Genomic DNA, 18504 nt, shown 5'->3' with positions numbered 1-18504 from the left:
CACTGGTGGCCTCCATCTGTTCCAGGGACTACTCACTTGCTTGTCTTCAGTAATCACCGAGCCCCCAGGGCTGTGGGAAGAAAAGCTGGTGAGCTGGGCCTAAGCTCGAGGTTTCCGGCCCCCTCTTGCCCACTGGTAGAAAGGGCTGGCAGCCTCTGAAGTGCAGTCTGGCATCGTGAGCTGGCTTCTTTCCTGGTGCTCTGTTGGTGGGTCAGGAGGGGACACAGCTTTTCTCTGCAAGTGGTGGGAATTCTGGGGCCTTGGCCAGAGCCCTTCCCTCTTGGGCTTGGAGCTGCTCCGTGTAGGCGCCTGGCCCTGCAGGTGGCCATTCTGATGCCAAGGATGATCTGGGTCTCTTCCCCGCCTTGGGGAGCTATGGCCTGCGGCATGGGGTTGGGAAGCCCTGTTAGGGGTTCCTCGGGGGAGGAGGGCCTCAGGAATGATGGGAAGAAGCACTCACAGTCACCTCGCTAAAGAATATTCATTTATTTATAATTATTGCTAAGTAAACTTCTCTTTTAAACGGGAACATAAAAACACAGTAGGGCTTTGCACAAGTGGAATTTCTAAACAGTTGGTTTGTATACACGTCAAAATAAGTTAGAATGGAATTCGTCCAGGAGTTTCTAAGTCACCCAAGAGGCTGCACGCCTCTCTTGAAAGGTCGGGGAGGGGTGAGGACAGGAGCCTTGCCGAGACCACCCCCCAGCTCAAACTGTGAGTTGTGCTGCTTCCTTCTCTTAGCTTTGCCCGGGTCAAAGGCACAGGGCAGGGGGGCGTTCAAGTATCGAATCTCGCAGAAGGCCAGTGCTGATGGCAGGGCTGGGGGAGGAAGGGGGAGCCCCACCCTGGGGGCCAGACCTTCTCCCTTAGGTTTCCAAGACCAAGGCCACTGCACTGGCAGGAAAGAGGAGGAGGATGGGGAGGAGGTACAGGGTTCTTTTTGGTACCAGGGGAGAAAGACATTGTGGGAAGAGGTAGTTTGCAGGGGGTGATGCTTCTGCTCAGCAGGAGAAAATGTCTTCTACAGTGACGGGGGTCACTGCCACCTGAGGGTCATCATGGCGGGCACCTGGGGGGGCTGTGGTCAGGGGGCCTCGGGGTTCTGGAGGGGAAAGACTCATGTGAGACCCCAGCCATCTTGTCTGCTGCCTCTTAGCGTGAGCTTTAGCAGAGAAGGAAGGGGGCACCTGGCTGCCCGATCCCGAGGCCACCTTGTCCTCCCCTCTGTCCTGATCACAGCCACCCTGAAGCCTGGCTTGGTCCTTCACTAAGGATACAGCTTTGGGGGTAGCTGCATTTCAGACTGGTCCCCGCACCCCGCCCGGGCTGCGACCCCTCCTTTCCTGGTATCCAGGCTGAAGTTGGCGGCTTCACCTCCTTCGTGCCTTTGGGGACAGCCCTGCCTGCCCCTCCCCACTGAGGCCTCAGGAGGTAAGTGGGTAGGAGTCTGGGTGCCCTAGCGTTCCTGAATGTGCTATGATTTCACACCCTGGGCCTGTCTTTCGGTTCCCTGGGGCAGGAGCTGTCATGGGGACAGAGGCGATGCAATCGGGCAAGCAAGGGAGCGAGCTGCCGGCCCCAGCGGAATCGGCCGCTGCGGTGGGTGGTGCCAGGCGAGTCACTGGCCAGAGGGGCCGGGCAGAGGCTGAGGGCCTGCCCAGCTCTGTCTCCCGCCTCTTGCCCCGGCCCGAGGCTCCCTGCGGGCACCTGCGAGGCCAGAGCAGTCCCCCCTCTGCCCGAGTCCTGCCTGGCTGGCTGCTTGCTCGAGGTTGGGGAGGCACGGAGCACGCACAGCATGCGAGGGAGCTTCCATTTGGAAAAAGAAAATGATCTCCATCAGAAAAGAAAAGGCGACACAGAATTGGAAAGGAAAAAAATAAATTACCTTCAAAATACCCCTTTTGCTCAAAAATTTTTTTTTTCTCTATGGTCTTCATTTTCTTTTAACTATGTTGCTCTTCTTGGGAACCTGTTGACTCTTGGCTGTCCACTTCCTCAAGATGGATACTTGTTAATGATACGATACTCCAGTTGCCGCCACCCCGGTGGTCCTTGGCCTCCTCTGAGGACAGCCCTTCTAGGTCCCGTGATCCCATCTCTGTGCCCTGCCCCTCGTCCAAGGGCCTCCACCTGTCTTAGCGTGTGCCCAGTGAAAGGCATGTCCCAGCTCTGTTCACGTTGGGGGACCCTCATACAGTGACCAGTATAACCAAGAACTGGGTGACATCTGTTGAAACCCACTTTAGGGACACCCACTTTCAAGCTGCTGTTAGATGGGAGCCTTGGGAGGTGGGCTGGAGAGGGCATTAGCTGGGGGCTGGGCCGCAACCCGCTTTCCTGAGGCCAGGGCCGGGGCTGCATGCATGCCTGGCTTGAGGAGAGCGTGGGGACACCAGGAGGTAGAAGGCAGAGGGCCCTGCCTGGCTGTTCATGGACAGGGTGGGGAAGGGGCCTCTGGGTTTCCCCAACCCAGGGGCTGGTGGGGGGTGGAGGTGGGGGGCAGTGCTGACCAGCACAGGAGCTTAAACATCCCTAGAGGCAGGAGTTGGTCTATAGGGGAAACAACGCAAGGCTCAAGTTCTTCCTCCAGTGTCAGGACCCCTGAGGAGCTATCGGGAGGCCCTACCCACACCGGCTGCTCCAGCTCGGCTGGGCCTGGAGAGACCTGAGGACCTGTGCCCAGGTCCTGTGAGCTGTCCCCAGCTGGCCCCATCAGCATTTCTCCCATCCTCCCACAGCAGAAGGCCGAGGAGACCCAGAGCTGGGCCTCCTGCATCCTCCTTCCTCCCCCCATACCTGGGGCCTGTGCCTGGCTCACAGCTGAGGCCAGTAGTACAGTCTCCATTTGGTCAAAAGGTCCCTAGTGGTGCAAATGACTCAGTGTGTGTGTGGGGGGGAGGCCTCAGGACTGTAGGCAGTAGCTTCTCAGCTGTAGGAGGTGCAGCCCGCAGCACGTGGGTCTCCCCCCACGCCCCCTGCCCCCCACCCCCCGCCCCTTCTGGGCGGCCCTGCTTGTGCTATAGCACGTTGTAGTAGGCCATCTCTTTCATGGCCTGTTCGGTGAGGACGCTGGCCTCAGCGCTGCTGTCCACACCGGCGTAGGCATAGGCGTTCTCGAAGTCCTCTATCTCCTGCTGGCTGTCAAGCTCGGAGGGGTCCGTGCCCGTCAGCTCCATCATGGGGTCTGCAAGACAGGGGCACGGTTAGGCCCGGATGCTGCCTCCTGGCAAGAGCCAGTCGCTTCTGCATGAGAAAAGCAGATGACCTTTCTCAAGGAAGGACTTCTTAGTCATTGCTTCCAGAGGATTCTCAGCTGCCTTTCTTCCTTCCTGCACTCGGAAACCCCAGGCTCCTGTGGCTTCTCAGAAGGGTCACCAGACCTGAGCGGTAAAGCTGGTGGGGAAGGTGGGGGGGGGGATGGTGCAGGCCTGGCCTTGAACTCTTCTTTGGGTCAAGCCTCTGCTGCCCTCCTGAGTCAGCCCTACTATGCATCCTCTGCAGTGTTTCTCATTGGTCCCATTGGCCACATGAAACCCTGCTGCTCTACGCCATGTTTCTGCAGCACCACTTATTTAAGCACCTACTGTATGCCCAGTACTTCCCATACACTGTCTCATGAATGCTCGCAGCAATCCCATGGAGTAAGTCAAAAGGAAGTTCAGAGAGGTCAATCAACTTGCCCAAGGGCACCCAGCTGGTGCTGTTGTTTTGATCCACTGCACTGCTCCACCATTTGAGGCATTTCAAATGGTGGGAGGGAGCCCTTTCTAACCTCTGACTTGCTACCAGCATTGGTGCTTGCTTGCTTGCTTTCAAGATTTTATTTACTTATGAGAGACACAGAGACAGAGAGAGGCAGAGACACAGGCAGAGGGAGAAGCAGGCTCCATGCAGGGAGCCCAATGTGGGATTCAATCCTGGGACAGGGATCACACCCTGAGCCGAAGGCAGGCACTCAACCGCTGAGCCACCTGGCGTCCCAGCATTGGTGCTTTATTTTTTTATTTTTATTTTTTTTAAAAAAGACTTTATTCATGGAGACACACACATACACACACACAGAGAGAGAGAGAGAGAGAGAGAGAGAGAGAGAGAGAGAGAGAGTCAGAGAGAGAAGCAGGCCCCATAAAGGAAGCCTGATGTGGGACTCGATCCCGGGTCTCCAGGATCACACCCCAGGCTGCAGGCAGCGCTAAACCACTGCGCCACTGGGGCTGCCCAGCATTGGTGCTTTAAACCCATTCTGCCCAGTGGTCTCCTTGGGCTTTGCTCTTCAAGGACAAACATCCAAGGTAGCTTTTTTTTTTTAAGTAGGTAAGTTTTCTTTCTTTCTCTCTTTCTCTTCCTTCCTTCTTTTCTTTTTTAAGATATTATTCATTTATTCATGAGACAGAGGGAGAGGCAGGCTCCCTGCAGGAGCCCGATGTGGGACTCCATCCAGGGACAGGGATCACGCCCTGAGCCAAAGGCAGATGCTCAAACGCTGAACCACCCAGGTGTCCTCAAGGTAGGTTAACATAGATGCACAAGGCAAAACCTCTAGGAAGCCTCTTGTAATTTTATTAATTTGAAATATTACTATAAAGTGCTTAAGTATCTGAACAAAAGCCAGTTGGAAAGCTCCACAGAGGAGGCCTGGGGCCACCTTCTGTTACATGGAGGGAAGCCCAGGGTATGATCTGGGGACCCTGGGAAGCTGGCTGGCAAGGATTGAGCCCCACCTAGGACAAGTGATGTGTTTTGAGGAGAAGCAGACCCCAGTGGGGGGGGGGGGGTAGCCCTAATAAGCTTAAGGCAGGGTTTTGGGACTATTAACATTTTGGGCCATAATTCTTTATTGTGGGGGGTACTGTAGGATGCACATGATGGGATGGCTAGCAGTATCCCGGGGCTTTACCAGCAAGATGCCAGTAGCATCACCCCAGGTGCAACAATCAAAAATGTCTCTAGACTTGGCTAGACATCCTCAGGGGGCAAACTCACCCCCAGTTGAGAGCCAACGGTCTAGGGGTAATTCCGGCCCTTGCCAACCAGAGGTTCAGGAATGAATTCAGGCCTCTGAATCCTGAGGAGGGGGCCTGCTTCTAAATTCTTTGAATTTACACAATTCTCGTTGGTTTTACAGAGCAAAGGGAATAGGCTTACTCTCCCACTGGTTGTGCACAAGCAAGCACACTGCCTTGAAGAGCGTGGGCAGCCATCTTGTGACCATGAGGAAAATCAGAGCTAATGCTGTGAACAAATGGAGGGAGCCTCACCCCGCTGACATTGTTGGGGGGCTGAATCAGGCAACTCTGAAGACGGCCTGGATTTCAAGCCCTTTCTTAATCTATTTCATTATTGTTTCAGCCAGCCCAAGTGTTGGGGGTGGGGTGAGGGGGTGGGGAGGTGGTCTACTACTCGTGCCCAGAGCATCTGACACACTATGAGTCTTCCTGACTTTATAAAACAAGGCCAGCTGTTCCAAATCTTAAAGACACTAGGCTGTTTCTTCCTGAAATCCTTGTGCCATACCTTCACATGACACAGTTAACTAAAGGATGAAAGACAAGCTAATAGTGTACCATTTTTGACAAGGACATTGATCCATCTCCCAAATCATAGTTCCAGTTTACTAGATGGTTCCATCTAGAATATACACTGCCTTCCTCCTACACAAGTGTGAAGCCTAGGCTTTCAGACCAAGGTTATATGTGAGGCAGGTTGGCTTGGGTCCCAGCCATCCAGTGCCCATCACTACTTTACTGTCCGTCATCTGGCACAGTCAGGAAGAAAGCAGTCCTGTGTATGCCTGGTTCCTGACCTCAGACAGAAAGAGCTGGTGCCTTAACCACCCCTTGGAAGCAAGGTGTGCAGGACAGCTGTTTCCAAAAGGACAAGTTCTGTTCTGGTGCCTCCTGGTGGGCTAGGTACAGGCAGGTCTGCTGGAGCAGTGGCTCTCAAACTCTACTGCACATAGAATTATCTAAAGTGCTTTAAAGTGCTGATCCTAGACCACATGCCAGATCAATTACATTTGAATCTCTGGGGTTGAGACTCGGGCATCAGCATTTTAAAAATTCCCCAGGTGCTTCCGATGTACAGCCAAGTTGGAGAACCAGACCTTTAGAGTCCAGATCAAAGGTCCTCAAAGTGAGGTCCCTCATCAGCAGCTTTGTCATCCCCTGAGAACTTGCTGTAAATGCAAATTCTGCAACTCTACCCCAGACCTACAGATTCAGCCACTCCAGGGGTGGAGCCTCACCATTGCTTTTAACAAGCTTCCAGGTGATTCTAATGCATACCAAAGTTTGAAACCACCACTCTAGTGCCATTGCCTCTAAAACTCTACTGTGCAAACTGATCGCCCTGGGATCTTTCTTGAAATGCAGACTCCGACTCAGGAGGTCTAGGGTAGGACTGAGTATGCTATTCTAGCAAGATCCCAGGTGATGCTGATACTGTTGGTTCCATAGCACATTTTGGGTTTGGAAGGGCTATAGAGAGCGCCTATATGCAGCCAATGGGGTTGCATCCTTGCTCACAAGACTAGAAAACTGATTGACAGTCCTTTCTGCCAGAAAACCCAGGCCATTCACTGGTTAGCTGCTGGAAAACCAAATCAGGGTTCCTGCAGTCATCCCCCAACATCTGATTGACGGCTAGTGAGTAATGTCATCCAGGCAAGTCAACTTACCCATATTGTCAAGGCATGTTCCTTGCTACTTTGTCTAGAGGGTTGCAGAATTTGTATTTCCAGCAAGTTCTTTGACACTAGTCAAATAGCTCCAGACTACACAGGGAGACTTCCTGACGTGCCATCAGCTCTTTCTTCCAGTAGAATCTCTAAAGTCCCTCCTCCCCTCAATATGCCACAGAGACTAATAGTCTTCCATGTCTGATGAGCGTGGAGGGGGGGACAGGCGACACTCACACTTCGGGACGTTACAACACCAGCCTATGGAACTGCTATGGACCATGAAGAGTGTGACGGATCACATTAAGCTTTTTGCCTTGGCTGCTGGGAAGCTCAGAGCTCCTCCCAGATGCCCACAGACCTTCCCATGGTATAGCTGGAATTGGGATCTCACCCGGTTTCCTTCATCTCTCCAGCTGCTCCTTTTCCCTTTTGATCCTTCCAGTCCCAGCCAACCATAAATCTTCAGTGTCATTGTCATAGTCATAAAAACGCCTGTGTCCCCTGCCCCCGTGCTGCCCCCGCCGTGTTGTGACCTTCCAAGCATTACCTAACTTCTCTGTCCTTCAGTTTCCACATCTGTAAGATGAGGATAATTAGTAGAGCCAACCTCACTGTGAGGATCAGGTAAGTTACTAAAGGCCTGGCGCACAGCATGGGATCAATATCACTTAGTGTATTTCTTTATGATCATGAGCATGCTGAAGTCCTTTATAGAATATGTCAATACCCCATTCTTATCACCAGGACAACCCTCACAGGGATCTGCTCTCTCAGCTGGGGCCGCTCCCAGTGAGATCCCAGGCCTGGCCGGCCTCCCCAATGCCCCTGATGGGACAGGGGGCTCCCAGGTGTGCTGCCCACTGTGTGGGGCTCACCCACCTTGGCTGTCCAGGCCGATGTCCATGACACCATGTTTGACCTTCATGTGTCGGCTCAGGTTGCCTTTGAGGTTGAACTTGCTGGAGCAGTAGGGGCACTTGAAGGGCTTGCTGCCCGCGTGCAGATGCATGTGACCCAGCAGGTTGTACATGCGGTTGAAGGACTTCCCACACACCTGCAACACACCAACTTGGCGTCAGGAGACCCTGGAGCCTGCCTGCCCTCCCAGAGCCTCTGGTGGGGGCTGGAATCCCATTCACTCTGGACAGCACTCACTCCGTCCCCTCCTATGGGACCCTAAAGGCCTGAGAGCTGGAGAACCAAGCTGCTCATTCTGGTCTCCCTGATCAGGAGTTTCTAGAACCCCAGGGCTGGGCTCTTCCACCACAGAGTCCTACCCCTGGGCTTTCTTCCTCCGGAGACCCTCACCCCTTCCCCAACTCCCAAAGCAATACCACCTCTGAACACCACAGCCCACAGCGACCCCCTCAAGCCCAGGCATTTTCACCCAAACCTGGGTCCCTTGCTGGCACTGGCCAGGCAGGCTCTGAGGTAGTGCTGACTCTGGGCCACCCATGGGGACGTCCTGCTTTGGGGCCCCAACAGCCTGGTACCTTGCATTTGAATGGCTTCACAGGTGAGTGTACAATCATGTGGGTCTTGAGGGTTTGCTTCTGGACGAAGGTCTTGAAGCAGATGTGGCACTGGTAGGGCCGGACGCTGGTATGGATCAGCATGTGCCGCTTCATGTTTGCCTGCAGGGTGAACTCCCGACCGCACACCTCGCACTTGAACTCCTTCACGCCCTGGCAGGGGGTGGTGGTGGGGAGAAGGTGTGATAGTGAGGCTACGGGACGGGCACAACCTCTGGAAGTGTGAGTGTGTGTGTGTGTGTGTGTGTATAGGGCACGGTGTCTGGGTATATGCAGCTTCTGGGAAGCGACTTCTTGGGGGTGTTCTGGATGGGAACAACTTGTTGAAAGCCACCGGGAGAATGTCAGGCCAGGGCCACTTACTCCAGGAAGCCTTCCAGTAACAGGCAGAGACTGGCTGAGCCTTATTGTTCCTACACACCTGTCTCTTGCCCACCTGTACTTCTAGGTTTGTACCAGCACACCAAGGCCAATTCATGTTCATTCATTCATTCGTCCAGCAACCATTTACTGGGCATCTGTGACAACTAGCATCACACAGGCACCAGGGATCTGTGGCCAAGAAGACAGCTGTAGCCTGGCTGCTGTGCTCAGGTCAAGGGCATGTGTATGCATTTTCCCCTCAGTGTTGTGGTCCTTCTGGTTCACTGACCCTTTTGAGAGTATGACAAAAAGTATAGACACTCCAGGAAAAATGACATTTGGATCTTGAACACAAGAGTTCTCAAACCTCTGGAGCCTAACCACTTGACCCCTTGAGGCTATTCCAAGCTTCCCTGGTAATAAGAACCACCTTGTTGCACACCCAGCATCTCGGGAGAGTCCTCCCTGGAGATTCTGGGCCAGTGAGCCCAGGAATGTTTATTCTCAACAGGACCCTCCAGTGATTCTTCTCACTGAAAGAGTCTGGGACACTTGGCCCTAGGAGACAATGATTCCAGTGGAAAACCCTCCGGTTTGACTGTCAACATGTTCTTCCACTGTCTAGAGGTGACCCCAGAGCAGGAAAGGGTGTGGTAAGCACAGGGGGGCTGGTATATTGTCTGGGGAGGAAAGTTAAGACAATAGTTGGGAGCTGACCTCTTTGCTGAGGCAGTAATCTAGGAGACACCCAGAGGGACAGATGGGTCAGACTCTATGTGTGGTCGCAGCAGCTGTCCCAACTGTTTATTCGGCACAAAGTTTCTTACTATAAGCAACCGGTGCCTGGGTCTGTTTCTTTGAGCAAAAGGGCTCAAATGCTGGCCTGTCACACTGAGGAGGTGTCTGACCACCAGGGGGCCTTACCTTGGGGCACTTGGTCTCTAAGTGCATGATGTACGCATTGTGCAAATGGAGGCTGATGACAGGGATATTTTCAATTTTATCAGCCTTTTTGTTTTCAGTTTTTCTTCGAGATATTATTTCTCTCTTAACACTTTGCAGACTTGTGGGGATTTTTAGTAGGGGAGAAAAATGGCACATAAAGGGCACATGTGCTTATCACTCCCACTCTCACCCCTGCAGATGCATGGTCAAGCAGTCATCTGGTTTCACTTGATGCACGGTCTGCTTTTACGGCTGAGCTCATCTGCTTCAGAATCCTTCTTAACATCACGTTCTGGGCAGCTATACCAACTGACTGCAATAAAGCCTACTAATCATCTCTGCTCTAGCAGAAAACGTTCCTAGGGTGGGGAAGGCTGGATTCTTGGCCTGGCTACTGCTCTCCCCATGCACTGCTGTTTCCACTGTGAGAGGTGAGGACAAGGGTTGGATGCAATGTGTCCCTATGGCTGCCATTAGGGAAAGAGGGAACTCTGTGCACACTGAGCTTCAGAGTGTGAAGTTGGTTGGATTTGGGGTGGAAATGATGGGGCAGGCTCAGTACCAGACTTAGGCTGTGGGACCCCAGAGGCCTCATCTTATCTGCCTGGACAGCAGGGCCTCTGGGAGGGGGTGACAGTGGCTGGAAGGCAGAGTGGTCAGTGGCCTGAAGGGAGGGAGAGGACAGTAGGGGACAGTGGGCCAGAGTGGTATCCAAGGGACATTGTGGATAAGGACATCATGTTCCATCTTCCATCCCTACAAACCGCTCTGCCTAGGTTAGTCATATTGCATTTTTCCGTAACAGATATTTTTCCTTATATCTGTTCCCCTTTAAAATGAAATATATTTAGCTTTTTCCTAAAGGGAAGTCACAGGTTCTGATACAATTCTGTAATAACAAGGAGCAGAGGAAATCCGCTCTACTTCTGACTATCTTGTCCACTGCCCTGTGGCCTCTTGGCCTCCACCCTCCCTGGAAGGCAGAGAGCTTCAGTGATTATCCAACTGGGTTCCCTGGGTCCTGCAGGGGTTCCTCCAACATTTCAGTCACAAACTTTAAAAAAAATAAGTTTTACTTAAAAAAAAAAAAACCAAAACCCCTAATTTCAGGGCACCTGGGTGGCTCAGTCAACCAAGTGTCTGCCTTCAGATCAAGTCACGATCCCAAGGTTCTAGGACAGAGCCCCACGTCGGGCTCCCTGCTCAGTGGGGAGTCTGCTTCTCCCTCCCCCTCTGCTTGTGTGCACATGCGCATGCTCTGTCTCTCTCGTTCTCAAATGAATAAATAAAACCTTTTAAAAAAATCATAAAAAGGGCAGCCTGGGTGGCTCAGTGGTTTAGCACCGCCTTCAGCCCAGGGTATGATCCTGGAGGCTCAAGATTGAGTCTCATGTTGGGCTCCCTGCATGGAGCCTGCTTCTCCCTCTGCCTGTGTCTCTGCCCCCCCTCCCCGTATCTCTCATGAATAAATAAATAAAATCTTAAAAAAAAATCATAAAGTCCCCTAAATTTGATTGTATTTTTTTCTATTACTCCTCCAAATGAATATGGAACTATAAACATAAGAAATGTTCATCTGTGTCCCATGTTCATCTACATTGCCCTCCTAATGATCTCCAGCGGTACTTGGGGAAGCACTGGATGAAGGACCTGCAGGAGGAGAGGCCCCTAGGGGAGGTGCCCCCCAGGGAAGGAGGCAGGGAGAGCGGCAGGCAGCCCTACCTTGTGGGTGAGGGAGTGCTGCTTGAGGTGGTGGATCTGACTGAACTCCATGCCACACTCCGTGCACACGAAGGGGCGCACGTTCTGGTGCTTGAGCATGTGGTTCTGCAGCTGGCTGCGGTAGTGGAAGGACTTGTCGCACTCGAGGCACTGGTAGAGGGTGGGGCCCTGGTGAGAGGCCAGGTGGCGCTTGAGCTGGGTCAGGGTGGAGAAGTCCAGGCCACACTCGACACAGACATGGCAGCGGCCGCTCTCGTGCTTCACTTCGTGGGCCTTGAGCTCGCTGGGATAGGCGAAGCCGCGGCCGCAGAAGTGGCAGCTGTAGGGCTTGACCTCAGAGTGCAGCAGCATGTGGCGCTTGAGGTGGCTGGTCTGCGTGAAGGCCTTCTGGCACACCTGGCACTTGTGGGGCCGGGTGCCCTGATGCGTCAGCAGGTGTGTCTGCAGGTGGCTGGGCTGCTTGAAGAGCTTGCTGCAGTGCGGGCACGAGTGCGGCTTGATGCCGTTGTGACCGAGGATGTGCGTCACCAGGTTGTACTTGGACGTGTAAGACTTCTCACACATGCGGCACTGCCAGCGCTTCTGGCGGTCACCCGCCTCCACCAGGTACGAGTCGTCGATCTGCACGTTGATGTCCAGCCGGTCCAGCTGAGCCTTCTTGTGGCGCTCCACCGTTGAGCCCGCCGAGTCGGCCTCGAACTCTCCTGCCTCCTGCCACACGAAGCCCTGCTCTGGCTTCACCGGCTCTGGGGACTCCATGGTGGGGGCCTCGGGATCACTCAGGGGGGCCAGGTGGGGCGGCTCAAAGCCACACTCGGGGGGCAAGGCCTCCGGCCCGGGCAGCGCCACGCCGGGCTCGGGGAAGCCATCCCGGGCCGGGTCAGGGAAGTGGGGGTCATAGGGGGCCGTGTCCAGCTCCGGCCTCGGGGCTCGGGGCAGGTGCCGCAGTGTCCGGGGCTTGCGGCTGAAGGCGCTGAGGTCGATCATCTTGACAGCGCTGCTCTGCACCAGGGCCTCGCAGCCGCCACCGACCACCTCGGCGGGGGCCTCTGCGGGGCCTGCATCCTTGTCGTCCCCGGGCACGGACACCTCGTAGACCTCTTGCTCTTCCTCCTCTTCCACCTTCTCAAACTTGACCTTGGGCACCAGCCGCACAGGTGGCCGCGTCTTCCGCCGGGTGTGCTTCTCGAAGGCTGCCTCTACCTCCAGCACCTCCTCTTCTGCTGGCTCCTCCAGGGCCCTCCCGTTGCAGGCCAGCTGGTAGACGTCAGGTCCCGGAGGCCCGGGCTCCCCGATGGCCGTCGCCGACAGCTCGGGCCCCAGGTCCGGGTAGAAGGCTTCGGCGCTTATGGTGGCTCCAAAGAGCTCATTTTCCGAGACCAGGCCCAGCACGGCGGCCTGAGCCAAGGACAGCACCACCACGGCATCCGTCTGTGTCCCTGAGTCCATGAAGCCCTCCATCCCGTGGCGGCCGGCTAGGAGGGCATCGCTGCGGGAGGGAAAGGGAACATCAGTACTGCTGGCTCCACGCTGCACACATGACAGACAGACACACACATTTAGCAGGGGCTCGGCTGGTTCTGGGGGCGTGTGTCCCTGGGTGTCCTTCTCCTCCTGCCTGGGCAACAGGACACACTTGTCATTATGGGGAGCGATGACGCCCTCTGCGTAGCTGCCCATCTCCCTGGGGGATATCAGATGAGCCCTGCCCCCTTGCTGGCCTGAGTCTTCCCACCTGCAACAGGAAGGTTGAATTTCCACAGCGGTTCTCACACTATGCCCCTCATCATGTCCTGCAAGGGGTCTTCAAAAAGCTGATTTAAGGGACGCCTGAGGGGCTCAGCCGTTGAGCGTTGCCTTTGGCTTAGGGCGTGATCCTGGGTTCCAGGATCAAGTTCCCATCAGGCTCCCTGTGGGGAACCTGCTTCTCCCTCTGCCTATGTCTTTGCCTCTCTCTCTCTCTGTGCCTCTCATGAATAAATAAATAAATCTTTAAGAAAAAAAAGCTGATTTAAAATTGCAAAAACTAGGGGCACCTGGGTGACTCAGCGGTTGAACGGCTGCCTTTGGCTCAGGTCGTGATCCCAGGGTCCTGGAATCGAGTCCCACATTGGGCTCCCTGCAGGAAGCCTGCTTCTCCCTCTGCTTAGGTCTCTGTCTCTCATGAATAAATAAAAAAAATCTTTTAAAAAATTACAAAAAAATAAAAGATTCTTCTCTTTTAAAAATCGATTTTAGGTAACCCATCTACTCAAATGCAATGTACACCTCGCTCCAGCACATTCTGTAGCCCTACTGGCTTTGTTCCCAAGGTAATTAACTTTGCATAGGCCTGGAGGCCATACAGTGAGGTGTTAAACAACCGCCACCATTTGTGATGGCTTGACCATATGAGGAAGGTGTTTGGTTTAAAAAAAAAAAAAAAAAAATATATATATATATATATATATATATATATGGGGGTGTTTGGGTGACTCAGTTAAGCATCTGCCTTTGGCTCAGGTCATGATCCCAGAGTCCTGGGATCAAGCCCCCCAACTCCCATTTGTCTGGCTCCCTGCTCAGAGGGGAGTCTACTCCTGCTTCTGCCCTTCCCACTGCTTGTGCACACACATGCACATGCACTCTCAAATAAAATCTTAAAAAAAAAAAAAAAATATATATATATATATATACACACACACACACACACACACATTGCCAGGAGGGGGAGCTGAGGTGGGGATAAAATAAAAAATATATTTTATATTATATAAATGGCAATAAATTGGCAAAACCAAAGCAACACACAAACATAAATTAGGTGCCAAGGTCGATCTCAGTGGCTACCACCTAGGAAAGCCTATTGGTAAGCCTATTAAGGCTTATGCTACACGACTGTGTCTATCACAACAGGTGATTGTTCTGGATTCGCTAAGTATCATACATTTAGATATCTAAATTTATGCCAATTAAAAATACAGCTTTCATCTGATTTGTACACTGGAACTCCAGGTAAGAAGATGTGGTGTGATAGAAGGGCCTGTGCTGGCCAACACGTTTGAGAGAACTGTCTGAAATGAATGCCAGGTTCTTGGGCACGCTCCTCTGGCCTAAAGGGTTCTGAAAAAGCCGACGCACCCACCGTCTGGGCCCAAACCCCAGGTCTGGGTCCAAACCCCCAGCACACTGGCCCCCTCCCTGCCTTCCCAGGGGCGCAGCCTGAGCAGCTGGCCTTTGCCGGTGGGTACCCCCCTCCCCCACCCCGCTGAGTCCCAGCTCCTCTCACCAGCCTGCCAGGCTTCCCTCAAATTCCACCTGTTCCTGGGACTCCTTGGGCCTCCCCCTCCCCCAGGCCCTGGCGCCCTCTCTGGGCCTCCGGGCCTCCCCAGGACTGTGGTATGTGCCCCAGATGTGAGCGGCCCTCCTGCCTAGCCTGGGATACTTGTCAGGGTTGTAAGGCCCACCCCTGCTCAGCGCAGGCACAGCAGAAGCGCTCCAGGGGCGGGGGAAAGACATTACTGGGGTGTCTGGGGCCACCTTGCCTGCTCTGCTCTGTCTCAGGATCAGGGTCAGGGTCAAGCGTGTATGGTAAGCTGAGGCCCTTCCTCAGGAAACCGGCTCCCGGCCTGAGGGCCTCGTGTCTTCCTCCTCCCACAGGCCAGGGGAGCTTCCCCTTCCTGAAGCCGGCTAAAAATAAAACACCCCAGAAGGAATTTAGCTTCCTTGAGACGGACACTAAAGACTAAACTATTAATCTGGAGGTAAGGCTCTTGTGGGAGGGTCAGGTGGAATGGAAGCGACCTGGGTCCAGGTCCATCTGGAACAGGGTGGAGGGGCTCACCCTCCTTAGCACCCCTCATGCCCCTCTTGGTAAGAGCCCCCCAGTGGGGGGTCAGGCAGCCTGGGCCCAAGTCCAAGCTCTGTCACTGACAACGCACTAAGAAAGGTCCCGTCTGCACCTCAGTTTCTCCATCTACCTACCCACGGGATGGAGGCACCTACCTACACAGGGAAGGATGGCCAGAGCTACAAGGTCATAACTAGGTGACGGCGATTCGTTAATTATAAAGCCCTCACCAAATGGAAACAATCAACTTCTTTGCGCAGATCTCTGGGCAAATAAAGATCAGATTTTCCTGGTCAGATTTTTCTGACGAGGGCCACAGAACCTAGAGAGGTCTCCATCCCGGGGCCCCCAATTCAGCAAAGGTTGGGGTGCTTCTGGGATGAGAACTCATTCATTTCTCTGCACAACAAATGCTTGCTACTACGTCCCTGCTGCAGGTCAGGCCCTGCGCTTGGAGCTGTGAGTACAGGAGGCAGGGTCCCTGTTCTCACAGAGTCTTCAGAGGAGACTGCTGTGCCTGCCACGGCCACGCCATGGGGCAGCATCATTCCCCCACTCTCGGCCGCCAGTCTGACACAGCACCCGGACGCAGCCCTCACTCTGGCTGTGGGTTTGAGCAAACAACAAGCTCAGCGCTTTTTCTGGACTTCGCTGAAGTCAGGGCCAGAGAGGGAGCAACTGATCCCCAGCGGCGGCAGAGCCTATGCTAGGACGTGGCCCTGGGTATGTTCAAAACCAGATTTTGGCCATTTCTTGCTCAGGTACATCCCATAGCATCCCAGGCCTGTTTCTTCATCTGTGTGGAAGGGGAACAGGGCCTACTCGTGGGGTGGTGAGAAGAGATGAGGACGTCAGTGTAAATATTTCCTCTCTGTCCCTTGTCTCCTCTGCCCCAAAGTGGGCACCCTCTCCTTCTGGCTCTGTCAAGGGAATGGGAGCAAAGAAATTATCACTCTGGCAGCAGAGGAGCCATGGGAGCCCAGGGGCAGGTCTGGTGTAGTCCCCTGTGTGGCAGGTCATCATACACTTTACTATCCCTGCTAATGATGGCGCCAGCCCTTGGCCAGGCAGGCATCCCCTTCCTGTGGGAGCAGGCAGGTAGTTTTGACTTTGGCATCAATGTTTCTGTAACAGGAATATAAAAGGGGACCTGCCCGGGGTTCTTGTTCATGAGAGGTTTGTGCCCAAGCGCGGTGGGACACAGAGGTGCCAACAACTAACCACAAATCTGGACAGAAGGGCTAGCTAGCTTCCTATTACTGGTGCTCACAAGGTCCCAGGTGAGCCATGTAATTGTAAAAACAACCCATGGGAGGGTGCGGGTAGGATGCACCCCATTTCACAGCTCAGGAATCCAGGGTCTGAGTCACATGCTTGAGTAGGACCCTGTCAGGGCAGAGCTGGGTCTATACCCAGGCCTATGGGCCCACAGCCAGGCCCCATCTGGGCCCATGCCTCTGGCTCTGCTCCATTGCACAGCTCCAGTAGTCATGTCAAGACTCTGAGCCTGGCATCAGCTCCCAGGTGCTTCCCTGTGGTCCCCAGGTCCCGAGGAGCCCGGTAGGTGCTCATGAGTTCCAGGCAACCTGCAACGGGGAAGCCTGAGCCATCCCTGTCCAGCTGGTCCGGGGTCCCCTCCATGGGTCTCTACTCAGCAGCAGCTGGAAGCCTGGCCAGTCAGACCACTGCTCTTCCTGAGAACTGGAGAACACTTACTTGCCTGAGCAGAACACATATCTGCCTCTATAAGTGCATGTTCATTCAGTGTGGTGGCCAGGCTGGCTGTGCGTGCACGTGTGCGTGTGTTTCAGAGGGTCTCTGTTTGTTGAGACAGAGGCCTAGAGAAAGAAGACAGAGGGAATCTAATTTACTTGCATTTTGCATGCGTCTTCCGTCTACCATACACAGAAACAAGTGGAGGGAAGGCAGGGACTCTGCAACCCAGTGTCACTATTTTTCCTCCTCCTAGGTCATCTTTTTGGAGCCCCTCACCCCTGCAACACACACACACACACACACACACACACACACACACACACACACACACACTGGCTACAGCCCTTGTTTTACGCCCTAGCTTGAGGCTGCCCAGGGCAGGAGAGCCGGCCAGGTGTGCACCAGCTGTGTACCCGGCACCCCCTCCTCAAGGCTCTTGCTGCCATTGGCCTGGGGCTCCCCTGAGGTGCCTCCCCTCTTAGGCAAGTCCTTCCCCCTCCACCACTTGTGCTGGGCCTCAGGGTCCCATAGAAAGGGAGCTCAGACCTTCCTGGGCTCTCTGCAGCCTCGCTAGGAGGTGAGGGGCATCCATCTGGGCAGGATGGCTCTCTCCTCCTTGGTTCCCAGGGTGGAGAGAAAGGACATGGCAAAGGCAGGAAAACAGAAGATAGAACAGCTGATTGTAGCTTAAAGTCTGGGACTGGGAGTTGGGGGAAAAGAAGCCATGGGTGGGGCGGGTAGGGCCTGGGAGGAGGGAGGAAGGGAGGGAGAGAGAAGCTGTGGAGGCCAAGAAATAAAAGCAGAGGAAGGAGAGGGAAGGAGGAGCAGTCCTATTCCCCAGGGCCCAGCATCACCCAGGCCAGCCCCCTGGGGAGAGTCCCAAGCCTCAGTGTCTGAGGCCCAGCGGAGGCCTTCCCCACCCAGACAGGGACCCTGCCCGCCAGAGCTCTGTCACTCTATCTCCTGCTACACTCTAAGGGTTCCTGTAAACAGACACTCTTACCACATGCATTAATAGGTGACTTGCTGTGTGACCCTGGACTAGTCACCTGACCACACACGGTCTTCAGGTCCTGTCTGTAAAAAGGGCACAAGTGGCTTCTGGGAACCTTGAGGGCAGGTTAATCCTTGGCCTACCTGCCTGTCACCTGGGGTCCCCTCTGCAAGATGCAGCAGCACTTCTGCTCACCCCACACTGCTCTATAGGCCCCTTTCCCATCAGTGGGAGCCCCTCCACGCACCCCGGCTCTGAGAGCAGGAGAGGGCTGAGGAGCTCGGGGTGGCCGGTGTCCTTGGAACGCAGATGAAAGGGCAGAGCTCAGATGGAAGGCCCTGGAGGCCTGGTGTGGCTTGGGGCCACTGGGAAGGGAGTGACCATCATGTTATTTTTTTTTTTTAATTTTTTTAAATTTATTTATGATAGTCACACACAGAGAGAGAGAGGCAGAGACATAGGCAGAGGGAGAAGCAGGCTCCATGCACCGGGAGCCCGACGTGGGATTCGATCCTGGGTCTCCAGGATTGCACCCTGGGCCAAAGGCAGGCGCCAAACCGCTGCGCCACCCAGGATCCTGATCATGTTATTTTTTGACCAGGACACCTTCTTAAAAAACCAACTGGCAACATAGGAATGCCCTGGGGCTCCTGCCAGCCCAGCCTTGGAATGTCACCAGGCACCCCATGATCCATTTATTGTATGACTACTCTCAAGGGTC

General features: G+C 54.2%; 1 protein-coding gene across 4 annotated transcripts in view; it reads right to left on the bottom strand.

Annotated features, from left to right (window-relative positions):
* Window positions 1-469: 469 nt before the first annotated feature.
* Window positions 470-18504, bottom strand: part of ZNF710 (zinc finger protein 710) — a 66872-nt gene continuing 48837 nt past the window's right edge. For all 4 annotated transcript variants that reach the window (XM_072737288.1, XM_072737286.1, XM_072737287.1 and 1 more), the window contains 4 exons: window positions 11245-12733; window positions 8176-8367; window positions 7562-7736; window positions 470-3187 (listed from right to left, as the gene is read on the bottom strand). In XM_072737288.1, coding sequence (XP_072593389.1) covers window positions 3021-3187; window positions 7562-7736; window positions 8176-8367; window positions 11245-12705 — 1995 coding nt within the window. In that variant the 5' untranslated portion in view covers window positions 12706-12733 and the 3' untranslated portion in view covers window positions 470-3020. The remainder of the gene's footprint in view (window positions 3188-7561; window positions 7737-8175; window positions 8368-11244; window positions 12734-18504) is intronic.

The sequence above is a fragment of the Vulpes vulpes genome, chromosome 14 (assembly GCF_048418805.1).
Source record: "Vulpes vulpes isolate BD-2025 chromosome 14, VulVul3, whole genome shotgun sequence".
Taxonomy (NCBI): domain Eukaryota; kingdom Metazoa; phylum Chordata; class Mammalia; order Carnivora; family Canidae; genus Vulpes; species Vulpes vulpes.
Note: the sequence above shows the minus strand (reverse complement) of the source record. Positions and strands in the feature narration are given on the sequence as shown.